Raw genomic sequence first — 18,610 nt, 5'->3', positions numbered from 1 at the left:
GGCGGCCGGGGCCGGGACGATGACTCTGGAGTCCATGATGGCGTGTTGCCTCAGCGATGAGGTGAAGGAATCCAAGCGGATCAACGCCGAGATCGAGAAGCAGCTGCGGCGGGACAAGCGCGACGCCCGGCGCGAGCTCAAGCTGCTGCTGCTCGGTGAGTGGGGCGCCCGGGCCTGTCCGCGCGCTGCTGGCCGGGCCGGCCGGCCTCCCGATCGGGAGCACCCCGAGACTCCCGCAGGGACCCCGAGACTCCCGGGCGGCCGGCCTCCCGATCGGGAGCACCCCGAGACTCCCGCAGGGACCCCGAGACTCCCGGGCTGCCGACCTCCCAGCCGGAGCACCCCCAGATTCCCACGGGGACCCCGAGACTCCCGGGCGGCCGGCCTCCCGATCGGGAGCACCCCGAGACTCCCGGGCTGCCGACCTCCCAAGCCGGAGCACCCCCAGATTCCTACGGGGACCCCCAGACTCTCGGGCGGCCGGCCTCCCGATCGGGAGCACCCCGAGACTCCCGCAGGGACCCCGAGACTCCCGGACGGCCGGCCTCCCAGCCGGGAGCACCCCGAGACTCCCACAGGGACCCCAGGTTCCCGGGAGGTCTCCCTCCCAGCCAGGAGCACCCCCAGATTCCCGGGGGGACCCCTCTAGACTCCCGGACTGCTGGCCTCCCAGCCGGGAGCACCCCCAGACTCCCGGGGGACCCCCAGATTCCCGGGCGGCCGGCCTCCCAGCCGGGAGCACCCCCAGACTCCCGGGGGGACCCCCAGACTCCCAGGCGGCCGGTCTCCCAGCTGGGAGCACCCCCAGATTCCTGGGGGACCTTCAGATTCCCGGGCGGCCGGCCTCTCAGCCGGGCGCACCCCGAGACTCCCGGGGGGCCCCCCAGATTCTCGGGCGGCCGGCCTCCAGGCTGGAGCACCCCCAGACCGCCAACGGCCTGCCTCCCATCCAGAGTGCGCCCCCAAATCCCTGATGGCCCGCCTCTTGGCTAGGGTGCCCCCCAAGTCTCTGGGTATTGTGTCTTCTGGCCAGGGTGTGCCCTCAACATCCGAGTAGTCTGTTTTCTGGCTAGGGTGTGCCTCTGTACCCCCAGACTGGTGCATACCCCAAGCCTCAGGGCTGCCTGTCTTCATTGGCCAGGGTGTACCCCCAAATTTCTGGAAGCCTACTTCCGTTAGCCAGGGCGCACCCCCAAACGGGCAGTTGGTGCCCTGACTCGGGTGCACCCCCCAAACCTTTCTGGCAGCATCAGTTCTTGGCTAGGGTACCCCAACAGCCCCTGTTCCATTGCCTGTCTCCTGGGCGGAGTGTACCCCCAAATCTCTGGGCAGTCTGTTTCCTTTGACTAGGGTGCACCGCAGACTGCGCCACCTGGCCGGGCTGTGCCTCTAAACCACCAGCAGCCTCCCTCCAGTCCAGAGTGTACCCTAAACCTCTGGGAAGCTTGCCTCTGCTGGCTAGGGTGCACCCCAGGATCCCACTGTCCCGTTGGAACTTCCAGTGCACCCCAGATCGGCTTTGCTCCCCTATTCCGGGTTGACTCCCCGAGCTGCTGAGGCTAGCCATGTATTTGCTGGTGAAAGAGTGTCCCTAAACTCTTTGGAGCTAGGGTGTATCCCCAGACCTTTCGGGGGCCAGCCTTCTGTCCTCTGATCAGGGCGCACCCTAAGACCTCCAGGGCCAGCCTGCCTCTTGGCTAGGGTGTACCCCAGACCCTCCAGGCATCGCCTTTCTGTGGTAGTGAAAGTGCACCCCGAAACCATCTGAGGCCAGCCTGTCTCTTCTGTTTGCTGTGCAACCTCGGGATATCCGAGCCTGTCTTGCCTGTCTCCTCAGATGAACCCCCCTCAAGAGCTGTAATCTACCTGCTGCTGCACCCCATACCCCCCCCACTTCCTATCTGAACCCTTCCCACAAGTGGGGTCCTGTGCTCCACCCGTCTGGTCTGTCCCCCCTGAGATGCTTTCCCTCAGGGCCACTGTCCTGTCTCCACACCCTCAGACCAGGAAACAACACCCCCCTGCAGGGGGTAGAGAAGGTGCTCCTCTCTTGGGGTTCCCCAGTTTTAGCTGGTGAGGTGTTGGGCACCTCTGCAAGTTTTCAAAATGGACACTCTGAGCCCCACTTTCCTGAAAGTGTAGGGGGTGACCTGTAGGCTCTTTGCTCTTGGAAAATGGGGCCGTGGAAGCTGGGAGGTGGAGGCAGCCCTGGGGATTAGCCCATGGCCGGGTCGTTTTCCTTGCTTCTGAAACGGGGAAGACCGTTTGTGTCCAGGGCTTCCTCTCCCTAAGACGCACCTGTTGCAGGTAGCAAGTTGGCCCAGCTGTCAGCAAAGTGTTGTCACCCCAAATAAGGGCTGTTGAAGGACTTGCTTTGCCGTCAGAGGCAGGAAGGCCGTTTACACAACAGGAACCCTCGCCCTGCCCTTCTCGGGGTGTCCAGGTCTCGCTCCTGCACCGAGGGACGCGTGGGGCAGGGTGCAGGCTGATGGCCGAGGTGGGAGGAGGGGGTGTCACGGGGTGCGCGGGTGGATGGCGGCTGTGGGTTCGGTTTGTGGTGCTGAATCTGGGTGAAGGGGCACCTTACTGGTCGGCCGCTCAGAAAGGGGTAGATCTTGGTGGACAGTGAGTTTTCCTCGTCCCTCTCAGGCCTGGGCCAGAGAGTAAAAATGTTCACATGTTACTGTCACCACTGAGTCACGACTAGTCAGTTGTTGGCCTGTACCACACTGTGATGGGGGGGAGCTACCCTGCAGGGTGTTTTGGACTGTGACCTGTGTGAACCCCATCTGTTTGTGCTTGAGTGCTGACCCAAAGGTTGGCAGTTCAACCGGACCCCGTAGCACTGCAGAAGAAAGGCCTGGCTTTTGTAAAGGTGAAAACGCTGGCTCCGCTCATTGGCTCATTGTCTCGTTGGCTGGCCATCGCCACCCGCGGAGGGCACGCAGCAGTGGAAGTCTTTACTATTACACCGGAGGGAGCCTGGCGGCCTCGTGGCCAGGAGCTGCACAGCAGTCCCGGGCAGCCTGCGGCATAAGGCCACCACCTGGTCCGCGGGAGGACGGACTGTCAGATTGCCAGGCTTTTCTCCAGTGGAGCTTGTGTGTGTGTGTGTGTGTGTGTGTGACCCCGACATACCTGTGCCCCCAAGGGAGGAGGGTAGAGGTGCCAGCAGAGGTGCAGACAGGCAGCTGTGGGCTCAGGAGGACTTCCTGGAGGAGGCCCTCGGGCTTGAGGGTTGACTCCCCTGGGGATCAAAGGGAGTTTAGGATCCTCCCTCCTGAAAAATCCCTGTCCGAGCCACCTTGTAACCCAGACTGCAGACTTTTGCTGGGAGGATCCCGGGGATGGGCCAGGAGGGTCAGCAGCTTAAACCCGGGGACAGAGAGCCTGACCCCAACTCCTGTGTGAGCATGGAGGGTTTTCAGACACGATCCCAAGGCCTCCGGATCCACGTGCATCTGCCACCTTCCTGTCAAGCAGCAGAGTGTTAGCAGTGACCGAGGATGAATGCCCGTCCCCCTGGTGCAGGGACGACCTGGGGGTCAGACCGATGTTGGCCTAGCTCAGGGCAGCCGTGACAGACGCTGTTCCTGTAGCAGACGGGCGTGGGGACCTGTGCTTGAGTCCCCACTGCACCAGGCAGGAGCCAGGCCTGCTTTTCCTGGAATTCTTCCCTCCCCCTCCCCTGCCGGCCGGAGCTCCGCTGCTTCCGGCTTGGAGCTCCCAGGCTGGGAGAGGGCTCCTCCCACGCCCTTTGCTCCCACGTGCCTCCTCAGGCGTTGGGGGTGTGCAGGGGTCACTGGTCCATGCCTGCCGCCCACCTCCAGGCCCCAGGAAGCCAGCCACCTGGCCAGCAGCTTGGACCTGTTTGCAACCAGGTGGGCCTTGTGTGGTTGCTTGAGCAGCTAGGTGCGTGCCGTCCCTCCCGGCCATGCCGCAAAAGCCACCCCTGAGCCACCCCTGCCCATGGAGTGACCGACTGAACTCATGGATGCTTTTCTGGTTCTCATCCCCCGACCTGCACTGGACTCTGGGCTGCAGAGCTTTTAAATGTCCCTCTCCCAGGGGTGAGGCTAGAGCTGGACTCTGGTCATCCGGACGAGCTGGGGTCTCATTCTCTGTCTGGAGCAGGAATCTGGTCCTCCTGACCCCTCCACAGCTCTGTGGAAGGACGCTTCCTGGGACTCGTAGTATGGAGCAAGGCCCCCCTGGCCCTGTGGACAGGAGGCATCCAGGGCACTGCGGGGTGTTGAGCCTCCCTGCTCCCCACCCACCTGCGGCCAATAGCCTCTCCTCCCCCTAGTCCTGACAAAGATGTCCCCAGACATCACCAGATGTCCTCCGGGAGCCGACTCACCCTGGGCGAGGACCCCCAAGAGACTGTATCCATCTGATGATCTGATGTCCTGGGTCGCTGCCCACAGAGACCCACATGCTGAGTGAGGAGGGGGCTGCAGATGGTGGAGGACCCCTTGGTTTACACGGTCTGACCCAGAGAGGGGTTCTGTGTACGGTGTGAATGGACATTGAATTTAGTTCTCCAGGTAAAATCATACAGGGTGTCCCCTCAACACTCCTGGCTCGAGGGATCCTCCTCTGAGGTGGGGCGTCCTGTGCACACTTGGGCAGGGTCTGACAACCAGAGATGTCTCCAGACATGACCTGGGGACAGAATCACCCCAGTAGACTCACCTTAGTGCAGTCATGCTGAAAGCACCCCAGGCCTCCTGCCGTCAGGACACTGTTGACTCCAGGGTGTAGGGCAGCGCAGGCTATCGGAGTCTTTCCCAGGCTGCTTGTCCCCTCTGGTGGCCTCCTCCAGTCGCGATGGTGACCCAGAGCTGGTGAGCTCAGTGCCGGTCACTTTGGCACAGGGTCCGTGGGGGCGTGAGAAGTGAGTGTTTTTGTTGGTGGTCTGAGCCTGCCTGTGTGTGCCCGGTTAACAGCGTGTCAGGCTTGATCTGCGTGCCATCGAGTTCTCAGTGACCGACACCGGGCCTTCCTGACAAGGTGGCCTGTAACCGCCAGCCTTGACGTTAGCCACTGCCTGTGTCCAGCTTCTACACCCCAGGGGACTGTCTTCACTCACCAGTCTGTGTACGGTTGTCATTATTCTGCAAGGGCTCTGGTGGTGCAGTGGTCACTTCACTGCTAAGCTAAAGGTCAGTGGTTTGGCCCCGCCAGATGACCTGAAGTCTCCAGTCCCACTCCACCTGGCAGGGCTGCTGTGAAGGCCGGAACTTGACAAGACCACCTGGCCGTTCGTGGTCTCTGGGTCTTCTGCCTTTGACGGGTGCAGCTCACCACGCACCTGTCCTGTCAGTGGAATGAGTCCACTTCTTGATAGGAGACCCCTCTGCACAGCTTCTGGGCCGTGCGAGCAGCAGGTGATTAAAGGTCAGTGGTTCGGCCTGCTCCTGTCATGTCAGCCGAGAAGGCCCGAGGGCGCAGTGTTCGGATGCAGGGGGGTCTCCACAGCGTGGGGCCCACCCGGCAGTCTGTGTCTTTGTCCATGGCAGCTGCTGACAGGGTGGGGAGTCGGGGTGCTGTCATCAGCCACACACGCTGTCCCAGCCAGTGCTGGCCGCTGTGCTGGGCACTGCTCCACGCTGCCCGGGGGTTTTCCCCGCTTTCCTGAGCGATCCATGGGATTCTCCCGGTCCCAGGGCCCCGAGACCTGACGTCTACATGGGGGTGTCTCCTCCTGCCCCCCATTTTAACAGTGCTGGAGTTGAGATGTGTGTCCCCTGAGAAGGCCCTGTCATTCAGTCTTCTGTCTGAAGTCAGGACTCCTCTGGGCTTCCCTGATCCTGGGGTCTCAGTGGCCCTGTGCAGGGCTGAGCAGCTTGCTGCTGGCATTTCTAAATAAAGCTCCGTGGTTAGCCCTGGAGGCTTCCTGTCAACCTCTGAAGGCCCCCAGTGGGCTCTGCCCAGCCAACGGGAAGGGTGTGCCTTCAAGCGCCTGGAGGTGTTGTGCACTGTGGGCCCCAACAAGTCTCCGTGTTGCTTCCCGAGGACCTCCAGAGAGGAGGTGCCCCAGCAGTCCTGTGTGTGTGGTTCCCCCTCAAGGCCTGGAGCCAGAGCCTCCCTCAGGACACATCCTTTTCATCTGAGGTTTATGGTGTGCCTGGAAGGACTCCTTGCCGGGGCCCGTCCTGGAAGGGGCCCATCCTGGAAGCTCTGTAGATCCTTCAGGTCCCACCTCACCCTGGCCTCCCAGGAGGGGTTAGGGGTAGGGTTAGCAGAGCTCTGTGAGGTTTCTTTCTTAGTGACCGTCGTGACAGGAGCAGATTGTCAGGCCTTGTGTGGCTCTACTGGGAATGTGGGGGTGTCAGACTGTTCTCTCTTTGACTGGCAGCTGGGGAGAGCCCACTTGGATCAGCTCTGAAAGGTTCTGAATGAGAGGACAGTGGCTGCTGGGTGCTCCAGACGCTGGCCACCCAGGGGCTTCCTCCCGCACCTCCCTCCTGTGTGCTGCGAGCGGTGGCCCGTCTGCTGCCCGGAGCCTGCCCTCCCTGGCGGTCACCGCGGTTCCAGTGCAGGAAGTACTTGCCCTGCCCGCTCAACCACAGTTTCACTTTCTGATTTTTGTGGTGAAGCTGGAGGCCGGCACTGGGCCCTGCTTGCCACCCTGAGCTGGAGGCTACGGGCAGGGGTGATGCTGCCTGCCACCCCCAGGAGCTGGGGGCTACAGGCAGGGAATGGCCCTGCCTGTGACCCTGGGGAGCTGGGGAATCAAGGGCAGGAGGTGGCCCCGTCTGCAATTTTGGGGAGCTGGGGACTTGAAGGTGGGAGAGGGATAGTCCTACCTGTGATCCTGGGAATCAAGGGACTCGGAGGTGGAGTGGGGCAGCAGTCCTTCCTGTGAACCCACCCAGGAGCTGAGGGGGTGACGATCCTGGTGTGACCCCAAGGAAGTGGGGACTAGGAGCCTCATAGTGGGAGGCAGCACTGGGGGTGACCCTGCCTACATCCCTGGGGAGCTGGGGAGTCGGCCTCAATGGCGGGCAGGGCCAGTGCCAGTGGATATCCTGTGCAGTCTCCACAGGCCCTGCTGGTCAGTCTCCCAGAGCTCACGCCCTTGGCCGTGAACTGTGGGCGGGGAGTCCTGGATGCCTGTGTGGGTTTGTTTGGCTGAGGTAGAGACTAACTGGAGGACTCGGACCGCTGTCCGCTGTCTGGGGTGTTGGCAGGGGCCGTGTTGCACCTGTGGGAGGGTCCTTCATGGAGCAGACACTTCACACGTCTGGCTGCTGACGGGCTGGTGGGTAGTCCTGGGAGGAAGGGCAGTGACGTACAGGAATCGGCTAGTGGAGCCTGTGAGCACCGTTCTGCAGTCACCCAGGGGACACTGGCAGTCGGAGAGGACACGCCAGCTTTGGGGTCTTCTAATTCATTCTCATTCCCCCGTGCCGCAGCTCCAGGTGGTCTCTGCCCTTCCTTTACCTCAGAGCTGGCCCAGTGCCCTGGACAGTGGGGGGGGGGGGATAGCAGAGCATCAGAAGCCACTGATGCTGCGCCCTGGTGTGTAGCCTCAGGCCTGTGCCTCAGTTTCCTTATCTGCCCTGGGGATCTGGGTGGCCAGGCAAGGCAAGCATCCGTTCACTTCCCACGTCCTGCTTGTGTCCATGTGCCTAGTGGGCCGCTGGGCCCATGAAGTGTCCTGTGAGTGCCTGCCCTCAGCAAGACCCCTGCCCACACTGCTGCTGCAGGCTGGCCCTCCTCTGGGCTGGGCTCCCTGTGCCCTGCAGGACGCAGAGCTGTGTCCAGGCCTCAGGACCACCCTCACCATACTTGCCATAGGGACAGATGTCTGCTGATTGGGGTAGTGCCCCTGGGTGAGGACTGCTGACCTGCACCTCTGATAACCCCACGACCTCTCTCATGGACTACTCAGCCTTAGTCTGGCTGGTGCCCTGCATGCACCCCCAGGAGGCAATGTTCAGTTACCAGCCCTGCCCTGCCCCAGGCAGCCCCGTAATGGGACCCAGGGCTCCAGCGATATTTGCTGAGCCACTTGGCCTTCGCTCTGTGGATTCACAGATCAGGGAGCTGCGGAAGAGTCCCTGGGACTCCCCATGGACAGCTTCTGGAATCTTCTTAAGCCAGCTGGCAAGGGGCTTACTTCCAGCTCAGGGATGTGCAGAGCACCAAAGACTCCTGAAAATTGGGATGTGGAGGGACAGCTGGGAGCTGCTCCTCCTGCTAGCACCCTCAAAGTCCCCTGTGGTCAGGCTGCCCAGTGTCCCTCACTGCTCTCTCCAGTCAGGCCGGCTTACCACTTCCAAGGGCCTGGGATACCCAGGGACAAGGTGCCGTTCACCAGTATATGAGAGTGGGGGTTCTCCCGAACGCCTCTAAGACAGACTCTTTGTTGTGCCTGCCGGCCTGCCTTCTCTAGCCTCAGTTTTCTTTCCATTATTGTTTTTGTTTTTTGCTGACGAGTTGCTTGCAACTCATAGTGAGCCTGTGCACACCAGCTCTGAACCCTGCTGTATCCCGAGCCAGTGTCGCCGTCTCCGACACACGTGCTCTCATTTACCCGAGTCACTGTGTCAGTCTATCTCATCTGGGGTCTTCCTCTCCTGTGCTGTCCCTCCACCCTTGCAAGCATGATGTCCTTTTCCAAAGCCTGGCCCTCCTGGGTACATAACCAAAGTATATGAGATGGAGTCGCCTCCAAGGAGCAGCTTGGTTTCACCCTCTCCAGGACAGACTTGTTAGTTCTCTTGGCATTCCAGGATATACGTTCAATACTCCTCTCCAGCACCACAGAACTCTTTAGATCATGGTGAGCGTTTAATTGGGGGCAGGGTCACAAGGGAAGGGTGCTGTCCAGTAGGGCTGTGCTGTGGCCGTCAGAACCATCATTGTCGCGACTGGCTTTCTTTTTTTATTGTTACTGGGAATGGACACACGCTGGTGTTCTCACACAGTCTGTGTGAGCTGGTGACACACTCTGAGGCCTTCCTCCCATGTTGACAGAGGCTCATGGCCCCTGAGTAAGTATCTCCTCTGACCTTCTTGGTTGTCCCTGTCTGATCCTGTACATAGAGTTCTCTTTCTCTCTTCGTTTTATTTTTGGTGAAAATACAGAGCCCAGTTCCCCATTTCTAGACATGCGGGTCCTCAGTATGGCTGCATCGGTCTCTTCAAGCCAGCATTCTCCCTGCCTCTTGTGCTCCCCACACGCCCATGGACATAAACCTGCCCGCCCTCCACCTTCTCACCTGTGCTCTAAGGGAGTCGGAGACTCTGGTCTTTTTTTTTTAAATCACCATCTGAGATCAGACTCACGGACCGTGAGAAGCCACCCTCGTTCGTCTCCTCAAAGCTGGCGCCCAGCATTAACTTTGGTCTTTTGTGGATGTGGATGTGGTGGTGTGAACCATTGAGTCAGAACCGGTCCGTAGCTGACCCTCCAGTGGGCTTTCCGAGGCTGTTAATCACATGGGAGGAGAAAGCCCATCCTCCCGCAGAGAGAGAGAGAGAGAGTGTGTGTGTGTGTGTGTGTGTGTGTGTGTATTTATTTTTTAAATTTTTTTTTCTCAAAGGAATATAATCGTCAGGGCTGTCAGCATTTAGTCTTTGAACGAAACTATGACTGAGTTTGAAGATAATGTGAGGGATTTTTTTTATTGGTTTGCTTACAGAGCTCGTATACGTTGTGTTCACACTAGTCTCCATTCACATTGTGTGTCCTGTTCTGTTTCATCATCAAGCATTGCCTTGATTCAGGGTTTGTCTCTGGGCCTCCTCCAGCCTTGACGGCCCCGAGGTCTGGGTTCTTTTAAGACTTGGAAGTTGTGCTCCGTATTTTGTACACTTGATCCGTTTCCGTCTGCTGATCAGAAGGGTCAGTGGCCGTAGATGGGCAGCATCTAGTTTTTCAGCCCTTGAGGGGAAGGAGATGCTGACCGTGTGGACGGTCTGTGTGGGCACCAGCCGTATGGACAGTCCTCATGGGCGCTGGCTGTGTGGATGGTCCACTGGCCATGTGGACATTCCATGTGGGTGCTGGATGTGTGGACGGTCTGCCATGTGGACTGTCCGTGTGGGCGCCGGCCGTGTGGACAGTCCGTGTGGGCGCTGGATGTGTGGATGGTCCACGTAGTCGCCAGCTGTGTGGATGGTCCACTGGCCATGTGGACAGTGCACATGGGTGCTGGATGTGTGGACAGTCCATGTGGGCGCTGGATGTGTGGACAGTCCGTGTGGGCGCTGGATGTGTGGACGGTCCACGTGGTCGCCAGCTGTGTGGATGGTCCACTGGCCATGTGGATGGTGCACATGGGTGCTGGATGTGTGGACGGTCCATGTGGGCGCTGGATGTGTGGACAGTCCACGTGGTCGCCAGCTGTGTGGATGGTCCACTGGCCATGTGGACAGTGCACATGGGTGCTGGATGTGTGGACAGTCCATGTGGGCGCTGGATGTGTGGACGGTCCATGTGGGCGCTGGCTGTGTGGATGGTCCACTGGCCATGTGGACATTCCATGTGGGTGCTGGATGTGTGGACGGTCTGCCGTGTGGACAGTCCGTGTGGGCGCTGGATGTGTGGATGGTCCACGTGGTCGCCAGCTGTGTGGATGGTCCACTGGCCATGTGGACAGTGCACATGGGTGCTGGATGTGTGGACAGTCCGTGTGGGTGCCGGCTGTGTTGATGGTCCACTGGCCGTGTGGACGGTGCACATGGTTGCCGGCCGTGTGGGCATTCCATGTGGGTGCTGAATGTGTGGATGGTCCACGTGGGCACCAGCTGTGTGGACAGTCCACGTGGGTGCTGAATGTGTGAATGGTCTGCCGTGTGGACGGTCCGCGTGGGCGCCGGCTGTGTGGATGGTCCACTGGACGTGTGGACAGTGCATGTGGGTGCTGGATGTGTGGACAGTCCGTGTGGGCGCCGGCCGTGTGGACGGTCTGCGTGGGTGCACGGCTCGAGGGAGACCTTCTGTCTTCATGCAGCTGTGCTGTTGTGACCTGGTCTGGCCTGCCCCTCAGGGACCGATGGACGTTCTCCTCCTGAGGGATGGACAGCCTCTGTTCGGGAAGCTGTGAGTGGGCTCTGACTGGAGAAGCACTTTGTGCCTCTGTGGTGTAAAGGGGGTGTCAGGTGTCGTGGGTTGAGGTGTAGGGTTTAAGGATTATCTCAGGGCAGACGTTCCGTGGGTTCATTCAGCTTTGGTGACTATAAGGCCTCTACTCCTGGGTATTTGAACTTCTGTTCTGCATTTACCCTCTTTTGATTCAGGTTTTTCTTTAAAACTGGCTTGTTTGGGTTTAAAAAATATTTTGTGTTGGTGTGCATACAGAATTCACGAACATTGTGTCTTCTCTAGAATTTCTGATGGCCATGGTCAGTCACAGTGGCCGGGCACCACCAGTTCTGGTCTCATGGCAAGGGCGCCCTGATGGTCCTCTCCTGGTGCCCACCCCTGTCGTCCTCACCATCCCAGCGGGCATCCTGGGGTGAGCTTGCCAAGCACCTTCTGGAATCTCCAGTGCTCGGCTTGGGCTCGATTCAGTGGGCCTGCCGGGATGCAGTCGGACGGACGAGACTCCCTTTACCACCTTACCCCCCATGCCCTTTACTTGGAGACCTCAGTCGGGGTTGGAGTTGGAGGGACCCAAACGGCAGACCCCTTGCTCACTGGGCCCACAAGGGTGCGTGCCTCATGGAAGGCAGATCTGGGGCTTCCTGGGCCTCTCCCTTTGTCCTCACATCACCTCCGTCCACATTGTGGACGCCCAGGCCCTACTAGCTTGCTAGTGGTCACCTCTGCTGCTGACCCTGGATGCATTCCTGGCCGGTAGCCCTCAGGCCACGGCCACAGCCTGTCTGGAGGCTTGTGACGGCTGTGACCGAGCAGGCTTAGTCGAGCTGTAGAGGAAGATGAGGAAGAAAGATCATGTGGTCAGTGTCTGGAAACCCAACCATCCGGTCTGTGACTGACCTCAGGGCAGGCGCCGGACTGGGGTGGTCATGAGGTGGGACCAGCTCAGTGGGCTGGCCCGGCAGCAGCAGGTACGCATGTGCCGATCCGGGCTCCTGTAAAGAAAATGAAAACCTGTGTGTGCGCGTGTGTAGGGATGGCAGCTTAGGGGGCCAGAGAGGGCCTGTTTGAGAACGCGACACTTGAGTCTTGAATGACAGATGAGAAGCTTTCCTTTTCAAGCCAGGAGAAAGGTTCTAGTTAGAGGGCATGGCCCGTGCAAAGGCCCTGGGGCCTGGTGAGTGAGTGGGAGAGGTAGGAGGAGGCTCATGGGGCTGGAGGGAGTGAGCGAGGGGGAGAGGGGCCGGGAGGGGGCAGGGCAAGCAGGCCTGTGGCTGAGGCAAGGACACCAACTTTGACTAAGGGAGGCAGTGGACATGGTGACTTGGACAGGGCCCAGCCAGGAGTGTCCAGGTCCCCAAGTGCCGTGACCTGCACATAAGGCTCAGGGGGCTTTGGGCATACCACAGCCTGGGGGTACTTGATGAGGCCAGAAGCACGTGTTGAATGTATGAGACCCAGGGCCTGCCATCCTCACCCTGCAGACCTTGTCTCCGTGATAAGACTGTGTAGAGTCCAGAGCCCCCTGTCTGCAGGGCAGAGGTGCTGGCTGCACCCTCTGCAGCCGTGCCAGCTGGGTGTCCTCGCTGCCTCTGCCCTGCAGGCCTGGTCCTCTGGAGCTGGTGGGCATGGGAACATGGCTGTCCTAGGTGGTGGGGACGAGATGTGGCTGAGCACCCAGGACAGCTCCCCGAGGGCATTGTGTGTGCCCACAGTCTGCTCAGCCACTCTGAGCCTCCGTCCCCTGTCACCTAGTGTCTCACGGCATTTCCCGTCCAGCCCTGGGTGCACTGAGGGCTGTGTGCAGGAGGCCGTTTGCAAAGGAACAGCCACGCTGGCATCCGTGGGGATTTGGCCACTTGGCTACCTGTGTGTAGTCCCTGTAGTCTTTGGTCTTGAACTTGCTGACACAGCTGTGATCTTTAGCTGGTCACAGGCCACGTCCATTGAGATCACTTGCATGCGGGAGTGCATATGGACACATGTGTGCATCTAACACTCTCTCTCCATGTACACACTCACGGGAGCAACCCACTTGTACTTGGGTGTGAGCTACACATGCATATCCTTCCACATACGCACACACGTTCACATGCACATCCCACAAGCACACACATGCACACACACTTCCCCACATCATGTGCTCCCATATACACACACACACACGTTCACATGCACATCCCACAAGCACACACACACACCCACATCATGTGCTCACACACACACACACACATTCACTGGAACCTTCCCTTGGGTCCAGCATGTAGGCCTGGGGTCCTGTGTCCCAGCCCTGGGTGCTGTGTGTGCAGAGGTGGCCAGGCCAGCTCCCACGGAGAGCGGCAGGGAGAGACAGTGGGCTGACAGGCGGAAGGAGGATGGCTGGACCTGGACGCCGGGGATGGGCTGCAGCGGCCAGCTCCTGCCCTCTGGGCCTCTGCCAGGCGTGTGGGATCGGGGCCTGAGCCTGAGTAACTGAGCCTGGCCCGGCCTCCCGAGGAGGCGTCCTGCTTGTGGCCATGACCCTCCCAGGCCTGGTAGTTCTTCCTGGGTTGCTGCTGGAGGGTCCACCTCGTGGTAGAGCACCTTGGTCCGATCTGCCTCCATCCTCTCAGCCTCTCCCCCATGACGCTTCTGTCGGCCGAAGTGACGGTTGAATCCTGGCTGGAGGACCCACGTCCCTGTCAGGTGGCAACGATTCCCAGTAGAGGACCCCTTGGCAGGTGGACAGTCTTCTCCGACTCTAGATGGCCCCTGTGCTGCGCGGAAGCCGGCCTGGCTGCTGCAAGGGCGGGTTGTTACACCCAGAGGGGCCTTGGAAAGGCCTGGCGTCTCCTGGAGCTCGGCTCCCAGCGTTTCATGGTGCACTCGTGCTGTGACATGCGGGTGCTGTGAGTTGGAATTGAGTTGATAATGCTGGCCTTTCAAGGTGTGTGTGGCTCACGGCTGGTGGTGACTTCAGGGTCAGCTTTGCCTCCTGACTATTGGAAAGCTGGCCAAGGGTCAGCTGTCCTGAGACTAGACGTGTGGCTGTGCTCCTGAGGGCCTCTTGGCGGGCTCAGGGTTTCTCAGCCTCTCTGCACACCCCTCTTTACTGACCGACTCATCTAGACCCCCGATCGCACTGCCGTCCGCCCTCAGCTTTGTTCCTCAGTGGCTCTGATCTACCAACCCAATTCAAGGTCCCATGTCTCCTGCATGGGGGGCCCCTGTATCCTTTCAGCTCCAGGACACTGGGCTGGTAACCCTTCTCTGAGTGTCATGGCAGGCCCCTGCCTCCGTGACCCAGTCCCTGGAGCTTCTGGGGCCTGGGGAGAGCTTCCTTCTCGAGGTTCGGGCCCCGCGCTGCTGGAGAAACCCGCTACGCCTTCCTGGACACAAGCTGGCAGTGACAGTGGGAGAAGCTGTGGCCACTCACCAGCACGTGTCTCACTTGCCGTGCGGGCCTCACAGAGGGGACAGTCGAAGCCTGCACCTCCAGGCCTGGGCTCCAGCTGGGGAAATGCAGACAGGTCGCTCGGGGTTTTGTTTTTACAGGTGGTCTGGGTGGAAGTGCCCCGTTCATCCGTACGTCCTTCCTATGCTGACACTGGCTGCGAGCCCCTCTTGTGGACAGCACTCCTCCCCCTCCTCCCCAGGCTTCCCACTTCCATCCGTCCCTCTGTCCCGCCCCATCCTCCCTTCTGAGCTTGCTTTGGGCACGCGCTGCCCTCTCGAGAGCTGTGGCCGGCTGTTCTGAGGAGCACGTCCCCACGGGTGGTGTTGGTCACTTAGAGGCCTGTCTGTGGTTGGCTGCGAGGCGGGCTTGGGGGTGGGCACAGTCACAGGTTTGAAGGGTGCTGAGGGCCAGTCTCGAGGGTGCCACCAGCCTCTTAGACCAGCAAAGCAGGTCTTTTTGTAAAACTTGGCATTTTGTTCTGTACTTTTCTCCCACTCTGCCCAGGACCTTCTGCTGTGTCCCTGGTGCTGGTGGCCGGGGTGATCACAGAGCACACTGCCCAGCCTCGGCCCCCAGCACTGCTCCAACAGAGCCCCCACGGGGCAGATCAGCGGCCCCCACGTTCAGGGTCTGGATTTGAGGCAAGCTCCCTCGTCTTTTTACTGTTACCTGTCGTTAACTGGTGGTGAGTTCATGCCCAGTCCTGATTCAAGGTGACCCTGTGCACAGTGGAGAGAAACAGCCCAGGCCTGGCCGGCCCCACCTTCAGTTGAAGGTCATGGTCATTGTCAAAAGGGCGTCACCAGACTGTTCTTCCTAATCTGAGTCTTGAAACTGCTGAGAACTGTTGGCTGTCACGGCACCATTGCAGGCCTCCATGGACACACGGTGGGCTGTGCACGTGGTGTCTCAACAGGATTCGAACCTGGGTCTCCATGAGGAAGATGAGAATCCCATCCCTGGCGCCCTCCAGCTTTAGCAGTGGCCAGCACCCAGGCGGGCATCGCCGCCACCATCCCTCAGCATCTGTCCTCCGCAGACAAGGAAGCGACCGCTCAGGGTTTAAGGTTAGGGTTAGGGCCCACGCCGGCCCTGGAAGGGAGCCCTGGTGGTGCAGTGGGAGAGTACTCAGCTTCATTATAACCGGAAAGGTCGGCGGTTCTAATCAACCCTCCACTTGGGGAGGAAGATGCGGCAGACTGCTTTGTAAAGATGACAGCCCTGGACATGGGATGGGGTGTGTACCCCAGGGTAGCTGAATGGGAGTGGCCTGGAAGGGCGTGGGCCTCACATGGCCTCCTCACAGGAGAAAGCCTGGGGTCTGAACAGCAAGCGAGCATGGAATTGGGGGTACAATACAACCCAGAACTGGCCACCAGCTGCCTCTCTAGCCAGGGTGCCCCAAGGCTCTGGGGCAGGTCTGGGGGTTGTTCCCCCTTGGCCCATCTGTCTGATAAGTGTCTTTGCCTGGATTTGGGGCCCTGCAAGGTCCCCACCCAAATCCAGCCTCGTGGCCTCACAGCCTTCCCCACCTAGACGCTTCTCTCCGACTCTAACATGCCCCCTTTTTTGAGCCCCCTATAGGTCTGACCTCTCTTCTGGGGTATAGGGTACCCCAAGTGGGCAAGTAGTTAGACCAGTGCCCAGAGCCTCATGGTCGGGGGGGTGTCACCTCCTGGGTGTCATCACTGTCTCCTGGGGTCATGAGGGTGGCTGCTTACAGGACAATCCGGGGACCACCTGATTGGTGGAGGCTAAGTATGCAGGGCCTTGGGGTCCCCCCACCCCTTGACTGGCTGGTGCCCTGCTGAGTGACCACGGTGCGTCCCCAGCCCTGTGCACATGGGCATGAGGTCCTATGATGTGCTGTTGAGGTGACGCCTGCTCCGTCCTGAGCCTCTCCCGCCGTCCCCGGCACACCGATCCCACCACCACGGTTGTTATTTGGGAGGTTCGACGATTGAAATACCAGCTTGGAATCCAGCAGCTGTGAGTGACTAGAGTGACGATGTTTTTATTCTTGTGTCGTAAGCTGCTTCCACACCTGCTCTCTGAGGCATGCTCCGGAGATCTGGATGTTTCTCCGTTCATCACGCCACAGCCAGCCTCTGTCAAAAGACCCCCAAACCCAGAGCGGTTCTGGTCCCTCTGCCCCCAGCTGCTCCAGATGTGCCCAAGCAGAACCAAACGACAGGATTTTCTCACAGGCAGCTGGCTGGGCACCATTGGGCAGGTTTGAACTGCCAGCCTTTGAGTTCCCAGCCCAGTGCCTGACCATGCGTGCCAGCCCGTGGGAAGCCCCTGGGGAGGGCGGTTCCTGGGGCTCTAATGTGGAGGCTGTTGAAGGGCCTGGAGTGGGGGGTGTGGGGTGTGAGGAATCTGGGGAGGAATTGGCACTTGGAGCTGAGGCTGTGCACCGTGGGTTCTGGTTTCTACACGTTGGGCCCAGGCGAGCTTCTGAGGGACACGTGCCAAGGGGCTGGCGGGCACGTGGGCAATGAGTTAGCCTGGCTGCTCTTCGAGGCGCCCCCAGGCCCACCCTCACCGCCACACTCTTTTCCTGTGTCTTAAAAATTATAAAAAGTGAATCTTTGTAGTTAAAGACAATGTGCAACAAAACGTCCACCAGTGCACTCATGCAGTGTGGTGACATCGCCGACGCCTCTCGGGTGTGGTAGCACCCCCTTTCTGAGGCTGGAACGAGCTGGTCAGCGTGGTGTCATGATGTGAGTGCCAATTCCTGGGAGCAGATGGCTTCGCGGAGTCTCACCTGCCTCTGACCTAGAGAGGCCAGTGGAGACTACAGGGACAGGCCCTGCACCCCCCGCATGCCCACGGAGGCTGCCTGGCCGCAGCAGGGCCCCCACAGCGCCGGGTGCCTAGCTGCCAGGCTGGTCCTGGGGCTCCTCGGCCATGCGCTGTCGCTGGCCAGATACTGCTCCAGCCACCCAGGGCCGGGCCTTCTCTCAACGCTGCAGCAACGTGCTGGTGGCTCGGGGGGCCATCTGGGGGCAGGTGAGCAGAGCAGGGGCTCCCAGCCCCTCACCCTGCTCCGGCTCCTCTCCCTAGGATTCTGCATATCCCCCGTGATTTCTGGGGACATCTGTGGGTGTCACAGCTGGGGAGGAGTGTTACTGGCATGGAGGGGGTGGAGGCGGGGACACAGCTCAGCCCCTGGAGTGTGCAGCCGGCTGTCTGGGAAGTTCAAGTTCACTGTCTGGGACGGAGCAGCGAGCTGAACGGCTTCCTGCTCATGGCCTTGTTAGCTGCCGTCAGGCCCCTGCAGTGGGAGGAAGTGTGCGCAGCCCAGGCCTGTGCCGTCCTCATGACCGTGTTACCGCGCTGCCCTGGGGTCCGTAGTGTTGTTCTGAGGCGCACAGGGTGGGCTCCAGCCTGTAGGCTCTCCTTGTGAAGTGAGGCAAGTGAACTGTTTGTACCGCCCCAGGGCTCCCGGAAGGCAGCATCGGTCAGGGTTCTCGAGAGGACACCCAGTCCGAGAGTCAGGGTCCCTGTGAGATGCAGGGGCTCTGGGAGGAGATGCAGGCACTCTGGGGGTGCTCTAAGGGATGCAGCTGCTGACCGCCAGGGCATCCTACGAGCTTCTTGTGCAGCAATGACAGCTGACCTTGCCACTGGAATTGACTTGGTGACGTCGGTGTGGTTTTGGTCCATGTTCGGGGGCCCCCTCTTCACAAAGTTCTCCAGAAACCCTCTAACCCCAGGCAAGCTTTTCTCTCCCTCTGACAACTTGATGTCCACTACTTTGCACCCCTCTCATGTACAGCTGTTTGGTCAGACACAGGCCTAGATGTTTCTGTGAAGGTTTGACAGACACATGACTAACACGGAAGTTGTTGTTGTTGTTATGTACAGTCGAGTCATTTGCGACTCACAGTGACCCTTTGTACAGCATCCCTAAACCGTGCTCTATCCTGTGCCAATCGCACCGTCTCCGGAACACCCATCCCGATTACCCCGGTCACTGAATCAATCCACCTCATAGGGGGCCTTCCCCTTCTGCGCTGTCCATCCCACCAAGCATGATGTCCCTCTCCAAGGACCTGTCCCTCCTCACAACATGTCCAGAGTATGTTAGATGGAGCCTTAGAATCCTT

General features: G+C 60.0%; 1 protein-coding gene across 1 annotated transcript in view; it reads left to right on the top strand.

The window, feature by feature from the left end:
* The first annotated feature begins 6 nt into the window (after nucleotides 1–6).
* GNA11 (guanine nucleotide binding protein (G protein), alpha 11 (Gq class)) overlaps nucleotides 7–18,610 on the top strand; it is a 27,077-nt gene continuing 8,473 nt past the window's right edge. Inside the window, exon 1 of the mRNA XM_006897908.1 lies at nucleotides 7–155. Coding sequence (XP_006897970.1) covers nucleotides 20–155 — 136 coding nt within the window. The 5' untranslated portion in view covers nucleotides 7–19. The remainder of the gene's footprint in view (nucleotides 156–18,610) is intronic.

This window comes from Elephantulus edwardii, unplaced genomic scaffold (assembly GCF_000299155.1).
Source record: "Elephantulus edwardii isolate Elephantulus edwardi_28Jun2011 unplaced genomic scaffold, EleEdw1.0 scaffold00217, whole genome shotgun sequence".
NCBI classification, from domain to species: Eukaryota; Metazoa; Chordata; class Mammalia; order Macroscelidea; family Macroscelididae; genus Elephantulus; species Elephantulus edwardii.
The sequence above is the reverse complement of the archived record's forward strand: the minus strand, read 5'-3'. Positions and strand labels throughout refer to the sequence as shown.